At 37.3% G+C, this 22334-nt stretch overlaps 1 protein-coding gene across 1 annotated transcript in view; it reads left to right on the top strand.

The window, feature by feature from the left end:
* Positions 1 to 22334, top strand: part of kalrna (kalirin RhoGEF kinase a) — a 261174-nt gene that overhangs the window by 13750 nt on the left and 225090 nt on the right. The window contains exon 3 of the mRNA XM_061970917.2: positions 7070 to 7173. Coding sequence (XP_061826901.2) covers positions 7070 to 7173 — 104 coding nt within the window. The remainder of the gene's footprint in view (positions 1 to 7069; positions 7174 to 22334) is intronic.

Here is a 22334-nt window from a genome sequence, read left to right as displayed (position 1 = left end):
TAGCATTAACACGATAAAAATTCTCGACGTATGTACAATTGATTCTCAGCATTAACACGATAAAAAAAGGCTTGACGTATGTACGATTGACTCTTAGCATTAACCAATAAAAATTTCTTGATGTATGTACGATTGACTCTTAGCATTAACACGATAAAAAATGTCTCGACGTATGTACTATTGACTCTTAGCATTAACACGATAAAAATGTCTCGACGTATGTACGATTGACTCTTAGCATTAACACGATAAAAATGTCTCAACGTATGTACGATTGACTCTTAGCATTAACATGATAAAAAATGTCTTGATGTATGTACGATTGACTCTTAGCATTAACACGATAAAAAATGTCTTGACGTATGTACGATTGACTCTAAGCATTAACACGATAAAAATTTCTCGACGTATGTACGATTGACTCTTAGCATTAACACGATAAAAATTTCTCGACGTATGTACGATTGACTCTTAGCATTAACACGATAAAAATTTCTCGACGTATGTACGATTGACCCTTAGCATTAACACGATAAAAATGTCTCGACGTATGTACGATTGACTCTTAGCAAAAACAATAAAAATTTGTCGACATATGTACGATTGACTTTTAGCATTAACACAATAAAAATGTCTCGATGTATGTACTATTGACTCTCAGCATTAACACGATAAAAATGTATTGGCGTATGTAAAATTGATTCTCAGCATTAACACGATAAAAAATGTCTTGACGTATGTACGATTGACTCTCAGCATTAACCTGATAAAAAATGTCTTGACGTATGTACGATTGACTCTTAGCATTAACACGATAAAAAATGTCTCGACGTATGTACTATTGACTCTTAGCATTAACACGATAAAAATGTCTCGACGTATGTACGATTGACTCTTAGCATTAACACGATAAAAATGTCTCAACGTATGTACGATTGACTCTTAGCATTAACATGATAAAAAATGTCTTGATGTATGTACGATTGACTCTTAGCATTAACACGATAAAAAATGTCTTGACGTATGTACGATTGACTCTAAGCATTAACACGATAAAAATTTCTCGACGTATGTACGATTGACTCTTAGCATTAACACGATAAAAATTTCTCGACGTATGTACGATTGACTCTTAGCATTAACACGATAAAAATTTCTCGACGTATGTACGATTGACCCTTAGCATTAACACGATAAAAATGTCTCGACGTATGTACGATTGACTCTTAGCAAAAACAATAAAAAATTTGTCGACATATGTACGATTGACTTTTAGCATTAACACAATAAAAATGTCTCGATGTATGTACTATTGACTCTCAGCATTAACACGATAAAAATGTATTGGCGTATGTAAAATTGATTCTCAGCATTAACACGATAAAAAATGTCTTGACGTATGTACGATTGACTCTCAGCATTAACCTGATAAAAAATGTCTTGAGGTATGTACGATTGACTCTTAGCATTAACACGATAAAAATGCCTCAATGTATGTACGATTGACCCTTAGCATTAACACGATAAAAATTTATTGGCGTATGTACTATTGACTCTTAGCATTAACACGATAAAAATGTCTTGATATATGTACGATTGACTCTTAGCATTAACACGGTGAAAATGTCTCGACGTATGTACAATTGATTCTCAGCATTAACACGATAAAAAAAGGCTTGACGTATGTACGATTGACTCTTAGCATTAACCAATAAAAATTTCTTGATGTATGTACAATTGACTCTTAGCATTAACACGATAAAAAATGTCTCGACGTATGTACTATTGACTCTTAGCATTAACACGATAAAAATGTCTCGACGTATGTACGATTGACTCTTAGCATTAACATGATAAAAAATGTCTTGATGTATGTACGATTGACTCTTAGCATTAACACGATAAAAAATGTCTTGACGTATGTACGATTGACTCTAAGCATTAACACGATAAAAATTTCTCGACGTATGTACGATTGACTCTTAGCATTAACACGATAAAAATTTCTCGACGTATGTACGATTGACTCTTAGCATTAACACGATAAAAATTTCTCGACGTATGTACGATTGACCCTTAGCATTAACACGATAAAAATGTCTCGACGTATGTACGATTGACTCTTAGCAAAAACAATAAAAATTTGTCGACATATGTACGATTGACTTTTAGCATTAACACAATAAAAATGTCTCGATGTATGTACTATTGACTCTCAGCATTAACACGATAAAAATGTATTGGCGTATGTAAAATTGATTCTCAGCATTAACACGATAAAAAATGTCTTGATGTATGTACGATTGACTCTCAGCATTAACCTGATAAAAAATGTCTTGACGTATGTACGATTGACTCTTAGCATTAACACGATAAAAATGCCTCAATGTATGTACGATTGACCCTTAGCATTAACACGATAAAAATTTATTGGCGTATGTACTATTGACTCTTAGCATTAACACGATAAAAATGTCTTGACATATGTACGATTGACTCTTAGCATTAACACGGTGAAAATGTCTCGACGTATGTACAATTGATTCTCAGCATTAACACGATAAAAAAAGGCTTGACGTATGTACGATTGACTCTTAGCATTAACCAATAAAAATTTCTTGATGTATGTACGATTGACTCTTAGCATTAACACGATAAAAAATGTCTCGACGTATGTACTATTGACTCTTAGCATTAACACGATAAAAATGTCTCGACGTATGTACGATTGACTCTTAGCATTAACACGATAAAAATGTCTCAACGTATGTACGATTGACTCTTAGCATTAACATGATAAAAAATGTCTTGATGTATGTACGATTGACTCTTAGCATTAACACGATAAAAAATGTCTTGACGTATGTACGATTGACTCTAAGCATTAACACGATAAAAATTTCTCGACGTATGTACGATTGACTCTTAGCATTAACACGATAAAAATGTCTCGACGTATGTACGATTGACTCTTAGCAAAAACAATAAAAATTTGTCGACATATGTACGATTGACTTTTAGCATTAACACAATAAAAATGTCTCGATGTATGTACTATTGACTCTCAGCATTAACACGATAAAAATGTATTGGCGTATGTAAAATTGATTCTCAGCATTAACACGATAAAAAATGTCTTGACGTATGTACGATTGACTCTCAGCATTAACCTGATAAAAAATGTCTTGATGTATGTACGATTGACTCTTAGCATTAACACGATAAAAAATGTCTCGACGTATGTACTATTGACTCTTAGCATTAACACGATAAAAATGTCTCGACGTATGTACGATTGACTCTTAGCATTAACACGATAAAAATGTCTCAACGTATGTACGATTGACTTTTAGCATTAACACAATAAAAATGTCTCGATGTATGTACTATTGACTCTCAGCATTAACACGATAAAAATGTATTGGCGTATGTAAAATTGATTCTCAGCATTAACACGATAAAAAATGTCTTGACGTATGTACGATTGACTCTCAGCATTAACCTGATAAAAAATGTCTTGACGTATGTACGATTGACTCTTAGCATTAACACGATAAAAATGCCTCAATGTATGTACGATTGACCCTTAGCATTAACACGATAAAAATTTATTGGCGTATGTACTATTGACTCTTAGCATTAACACGATAAAAATGTCTTGACATATGTACGATTGACTCTTAGCATTAACACGGTGAAAATGTCTCGACGTATGTACAATTGATTCTCAGCATTAACACGATAAAAAAAGGCTTGACGTATGTACGATTGACTCTTAGCATTAACCAATAAAAATTTCTTGATGTATGTACGATTGACTCTTAGCATTAACACGATAAAAAATGTCTCGACGTATGTACTATTGACTCTTAGCATTAACACGATAAAAATGTCTCAACGTATGTACGATTGACTCTTAGCATTAACATGATAAAAAATGTCTTGATGTATGTACGATTGACTCTTAGCATTAACACGATAAAAAATGTCTTGACGTATGTACGATTGACTCTAAGCATTAACACGATAAAAATTTCTCGACGTATGTACGATTGACTCTTAGCATTAACACGATAAAAATTTCTCGACGTATGTACGATTGACTCTTAGCATTAACACGATAAAAATTTCTCGACGTATGTACGATTGACCCTTAGCATTAACACGATAAAAATGTCTCGACGTATGTACGATTGACTCTTAGCAAAAACAATAAAAATTTGTCGACATATGTACGATTGACTTTTAGCATTAACACAATAAAAATGTCTCGATGTATGTACTATTGACTCTCAGCATTAACACGATAAAAATGTATTGGCGTTTGTAAAATTGATTCTCAGCATTAACACGATAAAAAATGTCTTGACGTATGTACGATTGACTCTCAGCATTAACCTGATAAAAAATGTCTTGACGTATGTACGATTGACTCTTAGCATTAACACGATAAAAAATGTCTTGACGTATGTACTATTGACTCTTAGCATTAACACGATAAAAATGTCTCGACGTATGTACGATTGACTCTTAGCATTAACACGATAAAAATGTCTCAACGTATGTACGATTGACTTTTAGCATTAACACAATAAAAATGTCTCGATGTATGTACTATTGACTCTCAGCATTAACACGATAAAAATGTATTGGCGTATGTAAAATTGATTCTCAGCATTAACACGATAAAAAATGTCTTGACGTATGTACGATTGACTCTCAGCATTAACCTGATAAAAAATGTCTTGACGTATGTACGATTGACTCTTATCATTAACACGATAAAAATGCCTCAATGTATGTACGATTGACCCTTAGCATTAACACGATAAAAATTTATTGGCGTATGTACTATTGACTCTTAGCATTAACACGATAAAAATGTCTTGACATATGTACGATTGACTCTTAGCATTAACACGGTGAAAATGTCTCGACGTATGTACAATTGATTCTCAGCATTAACACGATAAAAAAAGGCTTGACGTATGTACGATTGACTCTTAGCATTAACCAATAAAAATTTCTTGATGTATGTACAATTGACTCTTAGCATTAACACGATAAAAAATGTCTCGACGTATGTACTATTGACTCTTAGCATTAACACGATAAAAATGTCTCGACGTATGTACGATTGACTCTTAGCATTAACATGATAAAAAATGTCTTGATGTATGTACGATTGACTCTTAGCATTAACACGATAAAAAATGTCTTGACGTATGTACGATTGACTCTAAGCATTAACACGATAAAAATTTCTCGACGTATGTACGATTGACTCTTAGCATTAACACGATAAAAATTTCTCGACATATGTACGATTGACTCTTAGCATTAACACGATAAAAATTTCTCGACGTATGTACGATTGACCCTTAGCATTAACACGATAAAAATGTCTCGACGTATGTACGATTGACTCTTAGCAAAAACAATAAAAATTTGTCGACATATGTACGATTGACTTTTAGCATTAACACAATAAAAATGTCTCGATGTATGTACTATTGACTCTCAGCATTAACACGATAAAAATGTATTGGCGTATGTAAAATTGATTCTCAGCATTAACACGATAAAAAATGTCTTGACGTATGTACGATTGACTCTCAGCATTAACCTGATAAAAAATGTCTTGACGTATGTACGATTGACTCTTAGCATTAACACGATAAAAATGCCTCAATGTATGTACGATTGACCCTTAGCATTAACACGATAAAAATTTATTGGCGTATGTACTATTGACTCTTAGCATTAACACGATAAAAATGTCTTGACATATGTACGATTGACTCTTAGCATTAACACGGTGAAAATGTCTCGACGTATGTACAATTGATTCTCAGCATTAACACGATAAAAAAAGGCTTGACGTATGTACGATTGACTCTTAGCATTAACCAATAAACATTTCTTGATGTATGTACGATTGACTCTTAGCATTAACACGATAAAAAATGTCTCGACGTATGTACTATTGACTCTTAGCATTAACACGATAAAAATGTCTCGACGTATGTACGATTGACTCTTAGCATTAACACGATAAAAATGTCTCAACGTATGTACGATTGACTCTTAGCATTAACATGATAAAAAATGTCTTGATGTATGTACGATTGACTCTTAGCATTAACACGATAAAAAATGTCTTGACGTATGTACGATTGACTCTAAGCATTAACACGATAAAAATTTCTCGACGTATGTACGATTGACTCTTAGCATTAACACGATAAAAATTTCTCGACGTATGTACGATTGACTCTTAGCATTAACACGATAAAAATTTCTCGACGTATGTACGATTGACTCTTAGCATTAACCAATAAAAATTTCTTGATGTATGTACGATGGACTCTTAGCATTAACACGATAAAAATGTCTTGACGTATGTACGATTGACTCTTAGCATTAACACGATAAAAATGTCTCGACGTATGTACGATTGATTCCCAGCATTAACATTCTCAGATATTCTGTAACGATTGACGTGAATGATTCTCAGCATTAGCACAGTAGCAATGTTTTTTGACGTAGCATTGAATTTGTGACGTGGGCGTGGGGATAACGGTCTCTCCCCATTAGAAATGTAACAAAATGGACTAACTCTCTGCATGGTTCAAATGTTTCCGTGGGAATATTCATCTCTCAGTATTACCATGATTTAGAAAAAACAGAAAACGTTTTTGGACTCGGACTCTCAGCCTCGTCAGCATGTTTGTGGCGCCTCTTTTTGCTGCTGGGGAAGTTTCACCCACAAGAAGACGAAGAATATCTTTGTCCGACATGATGCTAATAAAGGTTATTGGATGGAGGAGGGGGGGCAAGGAGGGAGGAGGCTGGAGGGGATGGGAGGGAGGGGGTCTGCGGGGGGAGAGAGGGAGGGAGGGAGTCGGTGGCGGAGGGTTGGAGGGTTGGCGGGGGAACAATAGAGAGCAACACCGCCAGCCTTCAGGCTCCGAGCACGGGCGAGGCGACCGAACGCGAGTCGGGGAGCGGGATGGGGGCCAGCTGAAGCGGGGGTCTTTACCCGCCTGTCTCCCTTTGTCTTTCCGAGCCGTCGGCGGGATTGTCGCCTCCGAGCGGAATCCGGCATGAACCCCGCAGAAGCGGCCGAGGAGGCGCCCAGCGACCCCGACACGGATGTCTTCTACAAAGCAGGTAGGAGGAGCGCGGGGCTTGGCGGGGCTTGGCGGAGGACGGACGCTCGTCCCCGGGCTGCGGTGTGCACATCAGCCCGGTGCGGATGTGCGTGTCCTCCTCCCTTTCTCTGGCTGGGCGCGTGCGCGTGTTTGTCGGCGGGTGCGCGCGTGCACAAAGAGACGGTAGAAATGTTTCCAAAGCGTGCCGTCGATGACGTTATCTCATCAGTGACGTCATCGCAACGACGTCCCAGCCGAACACGGGCCGCAGACGGCGCGTGCGCGTCGGTGTCTGCACGCCGCAGACACAAAGTGAGCGTGCACGTCAGTGCTGCTGTCTGCCGTCAATCGTCCGCTCGGCCATCGACTGCTCGCGTCTGCCGGAGTGCGACGTGCAGGGAGGATACGGATACTTTGATGGCAGATTTCAATACATTCGAAAACCGGATCATCGATGGCAACACTTTAGAGTAGTCAGTGTACAACTTGTATGGCAGTGTACACAGGGAGTCGTCAGCAGTCGTTTAAAGCATGAATATTCATGATTATTTTAAATATTCATGAGGATTATTTGGATGGATGGATGGATGATGACTTCTCTTGGACAGGAAATTCATCTCAACTTTTTTTTAATGAAATATTCTTGATGACATCACTGATGAAATACTGCATGTTGCTTCCTTCTTACCTTCCTTACTTCCTTCTTGCCTTCTTTACTTTCTTCTGACCTTCCTTACTTCCCACTTACCTTCCTTACTTCCAACTTACCTTCCTCACTTCACTCTTACCTTCCTTACTTCCAACTTACCTTCCTTGCTTACAACTTACCTTCCTCACTTCACTCTTACCTTCCTTACTTCCAACTTACCTTCCTTACTTCCAACTTACCTTCCTTACTTCCTTCTTTACTTTCTTCTTACCTTCCTCACCTCCTTCTTACCTTCATCACTTCCCTCTTACCTTCCTTACTTCCCACTTACCTTCTTTACTTTCTTCTTACCTTCCTCACTTCCTTCTTACCTTCTTTACTTCCTTCTTACCTCCTTTATATCCTTCCTACCTTCCTTACTTCCTTCTTACCGTCTTCACTTTTTTTACCTTCCTTACTTCCCACTACCCTTCCTCACTTCCCACTTACCTTCTTTACTTTCTTCTTACCTTCCTCACTTCCTTCTTACCTTCCTTACTTCCTTCTTACCTCCTTTATATCCTTCCTACCATCCTTATTTCCTTCTTACGGTCTTCACTTCCTTCTTACCTTCCTCACTTCCTTCTTGCCTTCCTTACTGCCTTCTTACTTTCCATACTTACCTTCTTTACTTCCTTCTTACCTTCCTCACTTCTTCTTACCCTACTTAGTTACCTTCTTTACTTTCTTCTTACCTTCCTTACTTCCTTGTTACTTTCCTTCCTTACCTCCTTCTTTTCTTCCTGCTTACCCTCCTTACTTCCTTCTTTACTTTATTTCCTCCTTCCTCCTTTCAGTTCTTCCTTCCTTCACCCCTTCCACCTTTCTTGCTTCCTCCCTTCCTTCCATCCATCCTTCCTTCCTTCCTTTCAGTCCTCCTTCATCCCTTCCTTCCTTCAGTCTTTCCTTCTTTACTTCCTAATTAGTTCCTTCCTTTCTTCTGTCCTTCTTTTGTTCTTCTTTCCTTAAGTCCTCTTTCCTTTTATTCCCTCCTTCTTTCCTTCCTTCCTTTATCCCTTCCTTGCGTCCTTCCTTTATTTTTTTCTTTTGGTCTGTCCTTTCTCCTATCAACCCTTCCTTCCTTCCTTCCTTCCCCCTTCAGTCTTTCCTTACTAGCTTCCTTCGGTCCATTCTCCTGCCTTCCTTTTATCTTCAAGTCTTTCCTTCCTTCCTTGCCTCCTTCCCCTCCATCCATCCATCCTTCCTTCATGTTAGAAATATGAATCACGTTTGAAAAGAGTTTGAAATTGTCAAACTCCACGTCGTGTCAATGAACCACTGCTCCACGGTGGTGGCAGCACTCGTGCGCGCTGACATCAGCTGTCATGTGCTGTTACAAGGCAGCAGCTGGGCAAGCTGCACACTGACTACTCTAGAGTGATGATATGTTTGCTGAAAGAAGAAGGTCCTAAACGAGGTGCAGGTGATGCCATGAATTAATGTGAGGCACGGGGCCAAGTTGCCATGGCAACGTGATGTGATCAAGTTAAAAGCCCGACCGTGCGAAAGAATGAAGATTTATTTACATCCGACCACTGAAGAGCGTTTCCATTTAAGCTCCAAACTAAACTTTATTGTTGATGCAAACTTTATCGTTGATGCAAACTTTATTGTTGATGCAAACTTTATTGTTGATGCAAACTTTATCGTTGATGAAAACTTAATTGTTGATGAAAACGTTATTGTTGCTGCAGTGGAGACACAGGACCAAATTAGCGCAGCTGCTTTGTTTGCAGCCGGCCACAGTTGGATGGATTAAACACATTATAATGGGACTGTCTGTAGATCCTAGCTTGGCACTGTCCCTCTGCTTGCTCGTACACACCTGGTCTGCCAGAGAATAAGAAGCCACAGCAGGAGGGATCGGTGTTGCCAGCTTAAAGACTTTGGTGTCACATTTAGCGAGTATTTGCTCTTCTCCAATCGAAAAAGCCACGACGGACAAATCTAGCATCTTTTGTAGACATCACGTATCGCTCTTCTGAATAGGCCCCTCCCCCATCCAGAAGCACTCGCAGGCGGCTTAAGAAACAAAAAGAAGCGGGCAGTTTTTGTTAACCGTTTGTCTCTTCAACAGTGTCCATAAAATTATGTTAACATTATATTTATGTTTACATTATATTAATGTTAACATTATATTTATGTTTATATTAATATTTACATTATTATGTATATTTACATTATACTTATGAAAATTAATGAAAAATGAAAAAATATTTACATTATATTAATGGTAACATATGTATGTTTACATTATAGTAATGTTAACATTATATTTAAGTTTACATTGTATTTATGTTTGCAATAATATTTATGTTTACATTATATTAATATTTACATCATATTTATGTATACTTTATATTTGTTTATATTAATATTTACATTATATTTATGTTTACATTATACCTATGTTTACATATGTTTACCTTATATTATTGTTTACATTATATTTACATACTTATGTTTACATTACATTAATGTTTACATTATGTTTACATACTTATGTTAACATTATATTAATGTTTACATTATATTTATGTTTACATTATATTAATATTTTCATTATATTTATGTTTACATTATATTAATGTTTACATTATATTTATGTTTACATTATATTAATGTTTTCATTATATTTATGTTTACATTATATTAATGTTTACATTATAACAATGTGTACATTATATTTATGTTTACATTATACTTAAGTTTACATTATATCTATGTTTACATACTCATGTTTACATTATATTTAGGTTTACATACTTATGTTTGCATTATATTTATGTTTACATACTTATGTTCACATTATATTTGTGTTTACATACTTATGTTTACATTATATGTTTGTTTACATACTTATGTTTACATCATATGTTTGTTTACATTATATTTATGATTATATAAATATTTACATTATACTTATGTTTACATTATACCTATGTTTATATTATATTAATGTTTACATTATATTTACATACATATGTTTACATTACATTAATGTTTACATTATATTTATGTTTACATTATATTAATGTTTACATTATACCAATGTGTACATTATATTTATGTTTACATTATACTTAAGTTTACATTATATTTATGTTTACATACTTATGTTTACATTATATTTATGTTTACATACTTATGTTTACATTATATTTATGTTTACATGCTGACGTTTGCATTATATTTATGTTTACATACTTATGTTCACATTATATTTGTTTACATACTTATGTTTACATTATATTTATGTTTACATACTTATGTTTACATTATATTTATGTTGACATTATACTTTTGTTTACATTATACTTATGTTTACATACTTATGTTTATATTATATGTATGTTTACATACTTATGTTTACATCATATTTATGTTTACATTATATTCATGTTTACATTATATTATTGTTTACATTTTCCCCTGCTGTGGGCTTTCATTTTCACAATAAAAGCCTCCGTCATGCGCAAAGGCAAATGTCCACTGCAGAGGACGTGTCACCAGTCCAAGCAGTCAATAGCCACTTATGTAACACAAGTATTGATCTGCGGCGCGTCGATCAGCAGAAACTCCACGTAGGCGATATAATCGGCAGCGATTCAAAAGCGTTTCAAGCGGAGCGATGATGTCATCTCGACAATAATCGTCAGAGAAGATGGACAGACGTTACCAGCGGAGCGGCGAGCGAAATCTAACGCCGGCAGGCCCGCAGAGGAGGATGCCAAACATGAGAGGAGTTCAGCGTCTTCAAAGTTGTTGGCGCTATGGGACACAAAATGAGTGGCAGCTGCACGTGCACACTTGAAGCTGCTATTTGTGGAAACGTGATCGCCATCATCGTGCAATCATCTCCTTCTCCTGCCGCCCCTCACATGCTAATTGAGCCTCATTTGCATAATATCAGCGCACATGGCGAACACCTTTTTAACTGTCCATTTTTATTCAAGTACTTTTTGTTTTGATCACGCCCGTAGTAACAATACAGATACCAAGAACAGCCGCTGATATCAGGGTTGTGTACCGTTCACATTTGAACCGATACGGTACCGATTCCCGCTACACAGAGTACAATGTAAACATAGAGAAGTATTTCCTGCAGGTTGAGTGCCAGGAAGCTACAGCTGTGCTCTAAAGGGTGAGCGCGGGTGTTGTGGTACCCATATTCGACGGCACCAATTGTCGGTACTTTTGTCTGTGTTTATTAATGCTAACTGTTTGATGCTAACATTTTATTTTTTATGTACAATTTTAAAATGATCTGTGTAGATCAGTGTTTTTCAACCACTGTGCCGCGGCACACTAGTGTACCGTGAGATACAGTCTGGTGTGCCGTGGGAGATGATGTAATTTCACCTGATTGGGTTAAAAATATTTTTTGCAAACCAGTAATTATAATCCGCAAATGTGCCGTTGTTGAGTGTCTGTGCTGTCTAGAGCTCGGCATATCAGTAGGTGGCCGCAGGTAGCTAATTGATTTGTAAATGTAGGGAACATGGTTTGTCGTGATCACAATATGCGGGAGGCAGAACGCAGGTAAAAAGGTATCTAATGCGTAAACCAAAAATAAACAAAAGGCAAGTGCCGCTAAGAAAAGGCTTAGGGATGGCTATGCTCAACGAAGCTAAAATTGAACTGGCTGCAAAGTAAACAAAAGCATAATGCTGGAGGACAGCAAAGACTTACAGCGTGTGGAGCAGACGGCGTCCACAAAGTACATCCGTACATGACAATCAACACCAAAATAGGAGCGCGAGACAAGAACTAAAACACGACACACAGGAAAACAGAAACAAACTCCAAATAAGTCAGGGCGTGATGTGACAGGTCGTGACAGTACACCTACTTTGAGACAAGAGCTACAGTGATGCATGTTTGGCTATGGTTTGAATTTGTTTCCAACAATTGCGACAACGAAAGGTTGAAAAAACGCTGGTGTAGATGGTATGTTTTCCAACTTTTTTTAATGACGCTGAATGTTTAATGTTGCGCCCTACAAAGTGTTTGTACTGTAAGTATTGTACTTATTGCACTGCAGCTGTTGGATTGTAGCACTCGTCTTAGTTGTAGTTTTCAATACCAAATTTGGAGGTGTTGAAATCGCCATGTAAAATCGCCAATGCTATCAGTAGCATGTCAATGGCAAATCCAATGTAAATTAGCATCGGGCTCGCGCACTTTGGAAGAGTGGAGCTTCACTTTACGTCCGAGTGTTTTCTACCAAGCATCCTTGCTTTGTTGGTGCTGAAAATGGCAGCATTAGTTCCAGGTAGTTTGGCTGGGTACGCTCTCAGTGCTGCTGGAGTGATTGTCTGGTTTGCAACTGGATGTGACGTCCCGTGCAACAAAGGTATCGAAATATGGAACCTTTTTGATTTTTGTGAATCGACACCAGGTCGTACCGACATACTTCGATCTGAGCTTATAAAAGTACCTATCCCTAGTTTAGATGTCCCACTCTGTCTTGCATTCCTTGAACGCATCACAGCAAAGCGAAAGTTGAACGCACATATCATTTTCTAACATTATCGTTATCAGCCTTTAAATATTGTTCAATACCAATATTGATTCGTTACAATATCAGCAGGAATCATACAGCTGAGATAGGCTCCAGCACCCCCCCGCGACCCCAAAAGGGACAAGCGGTAGAAAATGGATGGATGGATGAAATGTTAAACAAAAAAAGGTTTGATCAAGTGAAATGAGTCAAACCCAGAACACATTTATTAATAACTGATTGAAATGGACTTACGTTGCCTTTAAGTTGAAGTGGAGTGGTAAATGTTTTTTGGGTGACACCTAGTGGCCACCAACATTCCTGAAGTCAAGTCGTGAGACAGTAAGTTGAATGATGCAAACACGTTTGTTACTGGATACTTTCTAATACGCTTCTCCCTTGAAGACTTTGTTTGTGTATGTAATACGTAACTATAATTATTTGATACTTCTTTGTATTGACAAATGTGCAATATTGTTCAATGATTATGTGTATAGCTTGTGTGCTATTGTGTGCTTAGCTGTTGTGTAGCTGCAAGTTTCTAATAGCCTATAGCCTAGCATGTTTACCTTTCGTAAATTACTTTAGTAAAATAGAAGATTTATTGTGTGTTTTTTGGAGGACATTTAGATGTTAACTGGCTGTCCAGCTTTGCACAAGTAAACACACTGCAGGACTGCTTGTATCGCACATGATATCACACACAAGTAAACACACTGCAGGACTGCTTGTATCGCACATGATATCACTCACAAGTAAACACACTGCAGGACTGCTTGTGTCGCACATGATATCACTCACAAGTAAACACACTGCAGGACTGCTTGTGTCGCACATGGTATCGCACACAAGTAAACATGCTGCAGGACTGCTTGTATCGCACATGATATCACTCACAAGTAAACACACTGCAGGACTGCTTGTATCGCAAATGGTATCGCACACCAGTAAACACGCTGCAGGACTGCTTGCATCGCACATGATATCGCACACAAGTAAACACGCCGCAGGACTGCTTGTATTGCACATAATATCACTCACAAGTAAACACACTGCAGGACTGCTTGTATTGCACACAAGTAAACACGCAGCAGGACTGCTGGCATCGCACACAAGTAAACACGCTGCAGGACTGCTTGTATCGCACATGATATCACACACAAGTAAACATGCTGCAGGACTGCTTGTATCGCACATGATATCACACACAAGTAAACATGCTGCAGGACTGCTTTTATTGCACATGATATCACACACAAGTAAACACGCTGCAGGACTGCTTGTATCGCACATGATATCACACACAAGTAAACACGCTGCAGGGCTGCTTGTATCGCAAATGATATCACACACAAGTCAACACGCTGTAGGATTGCTTATATTGCACATGATATCGATCACAAGTAAACACACTGCAAGACTGCTTGTATCGCACATGGTATCACACACAAGTAAACACACTGCAGGACTGTTTGTTTCGCACATGATATTACACACAAGTAAACACACTGCAGGGCTGCTTATATCGGACATGATATCGCACACTAGTAAACACTGTACAGGACTGTTTGTATCACACCTGATATCGCACACGAGTAAACACGCCGCAGGACTGCTGGTATCGCACATGATATCATGGCGCGTTGACTAATGTGATCCCGAGCCAAGAGTCAGGTAAAGTAGACAAGATGGCGCAGAAGAAGAAGCCTCCATTAGGCTGCATTAGTTATTAATAATAGACAACTTAACACAGGAACACCAAGAGAATAGAAACATAAACCCAGCGCCTTCTTAACGAGCTCTGATTAACGAGCGGGTGTCATATTTGATTGTGTTGCCAGGCGGACTTCTTCACCACAAAAAAACAAATTAAAGCGAGGCTCCCCAAAACCTTCACATGCAAAACGAAGCGAACCGCTAATAATCTGTTCCAGGGTCAAACTGTGGCCATGAAAAGTGCCTAATCAGCTACATTGCATTTAAGCTTTTATCGATGACATGTCACACAAGTGCAAAAAGAAGTTAACCCCTGCATCAGCGCTGTAGTCTGATACAGATGATCCGCCACTAATCGGGATATTTGTGTGTAGGAAAAAAACGCAAAGTTTCCAATTTGTCACAATAGCAAAATCCATTCAATTAGATTTGATTATATTTGGCGACTTGTCCAGGGTGTACACCGCCTTCCACCTGATTGTAGCTGAGATAGGCTCCAGCACCCCGAACGGGACAAGCGGTAGAAAATGGATGGATGTATGCAAATGGTTATCAATTTCTAATGTATTGGTTACAGCCAATAATCAATTTGACTGGGACTTCAGTCACCTCAATCAAAATATTGAATACTTTTTTATTTTTCCTATCATTCATGTTAGACAAGAATGCACATGATTTTTTTTTTGTATGCATTCTAACTCGTAAATTATGGCAAGTAAGAGGTGGCTAACAATGGGAGTACTAATCCGCCCTCAGAAAAAACATCCCAAAACCGCCAACAAGACTCCATTTACATGTCGTGACCTGAATATTAACAAGTATTAGCGGTATTGTTTTTTTTAGGCGCTAACCCCGAGGAACTACTTTTAGCGGTGCTCTGATCACAGAGCGCTGACTGTACTGGCGCGCATCAACTGTCGAATCAAAACGTGTGTTTGTTTCTCGTGCGGACCAAACAACGTGCAACAATGTATCAACTCTTTATTGGTCAAGCTTAAAATTGTCCACTTCCTGTCCCTGTCTACGGCGCTAAGCCTTCTGGGTAATGTAGTTTATAAACATGTACTTCCTAGTTGACATGTGTTTATATATTTATTTCACAAGTATGTATCCAGGGTGAGAAAATTAAAACATATTTTCATTTGCAATGCTGACCTGGCAAAGGGGTGGCGTTTGCGTGTTAGAGATGTTGAAGTGTGATGATGACAAAAATTAGCGGCATAGATCACTCTCGACAGTTCACAAAATGTTTACGTTGTTGTGGGTGTGTGTATGCAAATGTATGTGTATGCAAATGTGTGTGTGTATGCAAATGGTGTGTGTGTATGCAAATGTGCGTGTGTGTATGTGCAAATGTGTTTATGTGCAAATGTGTGTGTTTATGCAACTGTGTGTATGCAAGTGTATGTATGTGAAAATGTGTGTGTGTGTGTGTGTGTGTGCAAATGTGTGTATGTGCAAATGTGTGTGTTTATGCAACTGTGTGTATGCAAGTGTATGTATGTGCAAATGAGTGTGTGTGCAAATGTGTGTGTTTATGCAACTGTGTGTGTATGCAAGTGTATGTATTTGCAAATGTGTGTGTGTGTGTATGTGCAAATGTGTTTATGTTCAAATGTGTGTGTTTATGCAACTGTGTGTATGCAAGTGTATGTATGTGCAAATTAAAGTTAAAGTCCCAATGATTGTCACACACACACTAGGTGTTGTGAAATTTGTCCTCTGCATTTGACCCATCCCCTTGTTCACCCCCTGGGAGGTGAGGGGAGCAGTGGGCAGCAGCGGTGCTGCGCCCGGGAATCATTTTTGGTGATTTAACCCCCAATTCCAACCCTTGATGCTGAGTGCCAAGCAGGGAGGTAATGGGTCCCATTTTTATAGTCTTTGGTATGACTCGGCCGGGGTTTGAACTCACAACCTACCGATCTCAGGGCGGACACTCTAACCACTAGGCCACTGAGTAGGTATGTGGGTGTGTGTGTGTGTGTGTGTGTGTGTGTGTGCAAATGTGTGTATGTGCAAATGTGTGTGTTTATGCAACTGTGTGTATGCAAGTGTATGTATGTGCAAATGAGTGTGTGTGCAAATGTGTGTGTTTATGCAACTGTGTGTGTATGCAAGTGTATGTATTTGCAAATGTGTGTGTGTGTGTGTATGTGCAAAAGTGTTTATGTGCAAATGTGTGTGTTTATGCAACTAAGTGTATGTATGTGCAAATGTGTGTGTGCGTGTGTGCCGATGTGTGTACGTGCAAATGTGAGTGTTTATGCAACTGTGTGTATGCAAGTGTATGTATGTGCAAATGTGTGTGTGTGTGTGTATGTGCAAATGCGTGTATGTGCAAATGTTTGTGTTTATGCAACTGTGTGTATGCAAGTGTATGTATGTGCAAATGCCTGTGTGTGTGTGTGTATGCAAACGTCTGTGTGTGTATGTGCAAATGTGTGTGTTTATGCAACTGTGTGTGTATGCAAGTGTATGTATTTGCAAATGTGTGTGTGTACTAAGGCTGAAACGACGCGTCGACGTAGTCGACGTCATCGGTTACGTAAATACGTCGACGCCGTTTTTGTGCGTCGGCGCGTCGCATATTTACGTCACTCTACTTTACTGTCATGGCGGAGCGCAAAGCAGACGATGCGAGCGAGGGGAAAAAAGCACGCCAAAAGTCGTCAAAAGTGTGGGAGTATTTTAATAAACGGCCTAATAATGTTGTTGTATGCACACTGTGTCGAGCGGAAATGGCCTATCGTAGCAGCACAACGGCTATGAACGAACATTTGAAAAGAAAACCCCCGACAGCGTTCTTGCCATCACCATCAACAAGTCAATCGTCCGCGTGCGTATACGTTGTCATTATTACACAAAAACATGAATGTGTCATTTGTATCTGCGTTGTAAATTCATAAACTAAAGCACCGTTTCGCTCTGAGAGGCGCGTTTGGCGTGCCTGTTCAGTGTTTACAAAGACGCGCTCCTCTTTAACGCTGTGGCGAGGCGGCGGCGGCGAGCGAGCGGCGAGGCGGGGCGCGCCGGGAGCGACGCCGCAATCGTGCCCAGGTGCGCGATCCGCGCAGTTGGAAGAGAAAAGACTTTGTGTAAAATTAAAAGATTGTAAACCTGGCAAAGCCGTCTGGCGTTCAGTCTGTCGGTCCTGAAAGAACCCCACGGCACAAGACGTGTCACAAACGCTAACAGTTACATATACTATGTACAAACCAACAATTAACTTTCACTTTAATCATACTATCATTGTTGTGTTATTAAGCAAAATAAGCAATACTTTTACTTTTGTTGAAATGTTTACACTGTACACTTTTTTGTATTGGATGTTTAGCTTTATTTTTGCACATTTTAGCAAATAAGCAATACTTTTACTTTTGTTGAAATGTTTACACTTGTTACAGAATATTTCCGTTTTGCACTTTTTTGTATTGGATGTTTATCTTTATTTTTGCACATTTTAAAGCAAAATAAGCAATACTTTTACTTTTGAAATGCTTATACTATTCCAGAATATTAAGATTTGCACTGGATGTTTACTTTTATATTTGCACATTAAAAAGCAAATAAGCTACTTTTAATTTAGTTAAATGTTAAAAGTTTTAAATGTTTACATTGTTACAGAATATTTTGTCATGTTGTTGTCAATGTTGACTGAGTGGCCATACTTTTTTTTTTGTAAATAAAAGCCATGCCTTTTGAAAAAACTGGCCTACATTTATTTTTTCCTCTTCATTTTAAATTAAAAAAAAAATCGGTAAAAGGAAAAATAATCTATAGATTAATCGAAAAAATAATCTATAGATTAACCGATTAATCGAAAAAATAATCTATAGATTAATCGATAGAAAAATAATCGTTAGCTGCAGCCCTAGTGTGTACGTACAAATGTTTGTATGTGCAAATGTGTGTGTTTATGCAACTGTCTGTATGTATGTGCAAATGTGTGTGTGTGTGTTTGTGTGCAAATGTGTGTATGTGCAAATGTGTGTGTTTATGCAACTGTGTGTATGCAAGTGTATGTATGTGCAAATGTGTGTGTGTGTGTGTGCAAATATATGTATGTGCAAATGTGTGTGTTTATGCAACTGTGTGTATGCAAGTGTATGTATGTGCAAATGTGTGTGTGTGTGTGTGTGTGTGTGTGTGTGTGTGTGTGTGCAAATGTGTGTATGTGCAAATGTGTGTTTATGCAACTGTGTGTGTATGCAAGTGTATGTATTTGCAAATGTCTGTATGTGCAAATGTGTTTATGTGCAAATGTGTGTGTTTATGCAACTGTGTGTATGCAAGTGTATGTATGTGCAAATGTGTGTGTGTGAGTGTGTGCAAATGTGTGTATGTGCAAATGTGTGTGTTTATGCAACTGTGTGTATGCAAGTGTATGTATGTGCAAATGTGTGTGTGTGCGTGTGTGTATGTGCAAATGTGTGTACGTGCAAATGTGTGTGTTTATGCAACTGTGTGTATGCAAGTGTATGTATGTGCAAATGTGTGCGTGTACGTGCAAATGTGTGTGTTTATGCAACTGTGTGTATGCAAGTGTATGTATGTGCAAATGTGTGTGTGTGTGTGCAAATGTGTGTATGTGCAAATGTGTGTGTTTATGCAACTGTGTGTATGCAAGTGTATGTATGTGCAAATGTGTGTGTGTGTGTGCAAAGGTGTTTGTTTATGCAAAAGTGTATGTGTGTGTGTGTGTGTGTGTGTGTGTGTGTGTGTGTGTGTGTGTGTGTGTGTGTGTGTGTGTGTGTAAGAGACAATAGTGTATTGTCCTGGCATTTAAAGACCCTGAAACCAAACATGGTCTTGCCCTCCTCATGAGTGTTTGTTTTAGCCCGACACTTCCAGTGACATTGACCTGCCACAGGAAGTGCTTCTGTGTGTGTGTGTGTGTGTGTGTGTGTGTGTGTGTGTGTGTGTGTGTGTGTGTGTGTGTGTGTGTGTGTGTGTGTGTGTGTGTGTGTGTGTGTGTGTGTGTGTGTGTGTATGTGTGTGTGTGTGTGTGTGTGTGTGTATGTGTGTGTGTGTGTGTGTGTGTGTGTGTGTAAGATGAAAAGAGACATTAGAGGGCTGAGTGAGCAGTAATCCGTTGATTGAAACACATAAAGAACGTTGATTTCCTGCAGCAACCTCACCATGTGAAGCAGACGGGGGAGGGGGTGTATTGATGCAATTTATTTAGGAGAGGGTGTGTGTGTGTGTGTGTGTGGTGGGATGGGGGGTGGGGAGGGGGGGTCATATAGCTAGTCTACCCAACCTGTGACGTCATTTAAATCAAGTTCAGTGTTTCACACCGCCACAGTCTCTTACTACTAAACATATTCTATTATTATTGTTATTATTATTATTATTATTATTGTATTATTACTATTATTATTATTATTATTATTACTTATTATTATTATTATTATTATCACTGCTAATATTATTGTTATTATTATTATTATTACTATCATTATTATTATTGGTATTATCACTGCTAATATTATTGTTATCATTATTATTATTATTATTATTATTATTACTATCATTATTATTATTGCTGCTATTAATATTATTGTTATTACTATTGTTTTTTTATGATTATTACAAATATTATTGCTATGAATATAGGTCCTTATTATTAATTAATATTTTTTTACAATTATTATTATTGTTATTATTATTACTATTGTTGTGATTATTGCTATTCTTATTATTATTACTGCTATTGTTATTGTTATTATTATTGATATTATTATGATTATTATTGCTGCTATTATTGTTACTATTATTATTATTATTATTATATTATTGATATTATTATCCATCCATTCCATCCATCTTCTTCCGCTTATTATTATGATTATTATTATTGCTGCTATTGTTGTTACTATTATAATTATTATTATTATTATATTGTTGTTGTTGTTGTTGTTAATGATTAGAGACATTTGTGATTAAGGGGTACTTAAGTAAACTTTGATTGATTGTAATAATAATTATAACATCAATAATAATTATAGTAATATTGATAATAGTAAAATAGTAATAATGATAATAATAATAATAACAGTATAATTGATAATAATAGTAATAATAATAAAAGTAAAATAACAATATAAACAATGATAATAACATTATTATATAATTATTATTATTATATGTACTGTTAATATCATTTTTGTAGTATTGTAATTATTATTATTATTATTATTATAGTTATTGGTCTTATCATTATTACTATTATTATTATTAGCATTATATCACACCTGGTCCTGGTCTGGCAGAGAATAAGAAGATGAGCAAGAGGGATCAGTGTTGCCAGCTATCAAGGCAGAAAGGAAATGTCAACACAAGCGTGGAAAAAACTCAAACAATGTCAACAAAATATAAAAATACCATTGAACACTTAACAATAAGCTCTTCAAATGAAATAATATGTAAGAAATGCTTAATAAAGTGTAAGAAAATAGTGAAAAGTGTGAAAATGTAAACATACAGAAACCTGAGAAGAACTACATTCTGCAGGTTTAGTGCCAGGAAGTTACGGCTGTGCTCTAAAGGGTAAGCACGGCTTAAGTGGTGTGACTATGGTTCCTTTTTTTTTTTAAATCCACAAAAGTGCCATACTGTCCTCTTTTATCCTCAATTTCTTCATGTTGACTTTCTCTTCTCACTCCATGCAAAGAATCAACCCCCAGACAACCAAACTTGATAGTTGATGCTGTTACGTGATTGGCTGTCAGTGTGTCACTCTCAGTGATCACTTCCTGTGTTGCTCGGTGACCAGAGAGCGAGTGCCTTGCTTTGCAACCTCCGCTTTCTTCCGACCAAGATAAAAAAAATGTGTTATCGAACACATCTTGTATTGATATGATTATCGTGACATACAGTATATTGATATCGGTTTATTGCCCAGCCCTAATAAGAAAGATCATTTTATAAAATGAATAATTTCCAACACCTGTTTTATTATTTTTATTGTCTACGGAGGATATTTTTAAATGTTTTTCAGACATTAAAAGGCTCTTTGATGGCCACAGTTTGACGCTGGAACAGACCGTTTTTCAAAGACGTGCAGTCGTGTTTTTGTTGTGTGTGTGATTGAAAAAACTTTATCATAAATCATAAAAACACAAAAAACACGTCATAATAATAAGTTATATTATTGTTATTCTTCCTCTTTGTTTTTTATTTCCTACCTTTTTTTTCCTTTCATGTGATCAACTGCAGGCGGGCCGCCGCCCTGCTTTTTATTGTACCACCGTGTGTGTGTGTGTGTGTG

The sequence above is a fragment of the Nerophis lumbriciformis genome, linkage group LG13 (genome assembly GCF_033978685.3).
Source record: "Nerophis lumbriciformis linkage group LG13, RoL_Nlum_v2.1, whole genome shotgun sequence".
Classification (NCBI taxonomy): domain Eukaryota; kingdom Metazoa; phylum Chordata; class Actinopteri; order Syngnathiformes; family Syngnathidae; genus Nerophis; species Nerophis lumbriciformis.
The sequence above is the reverse complement of the archived record's forward strand: the minus strand, read 5'-3'. Positions and strand labels throughout refer to the sequence as shown.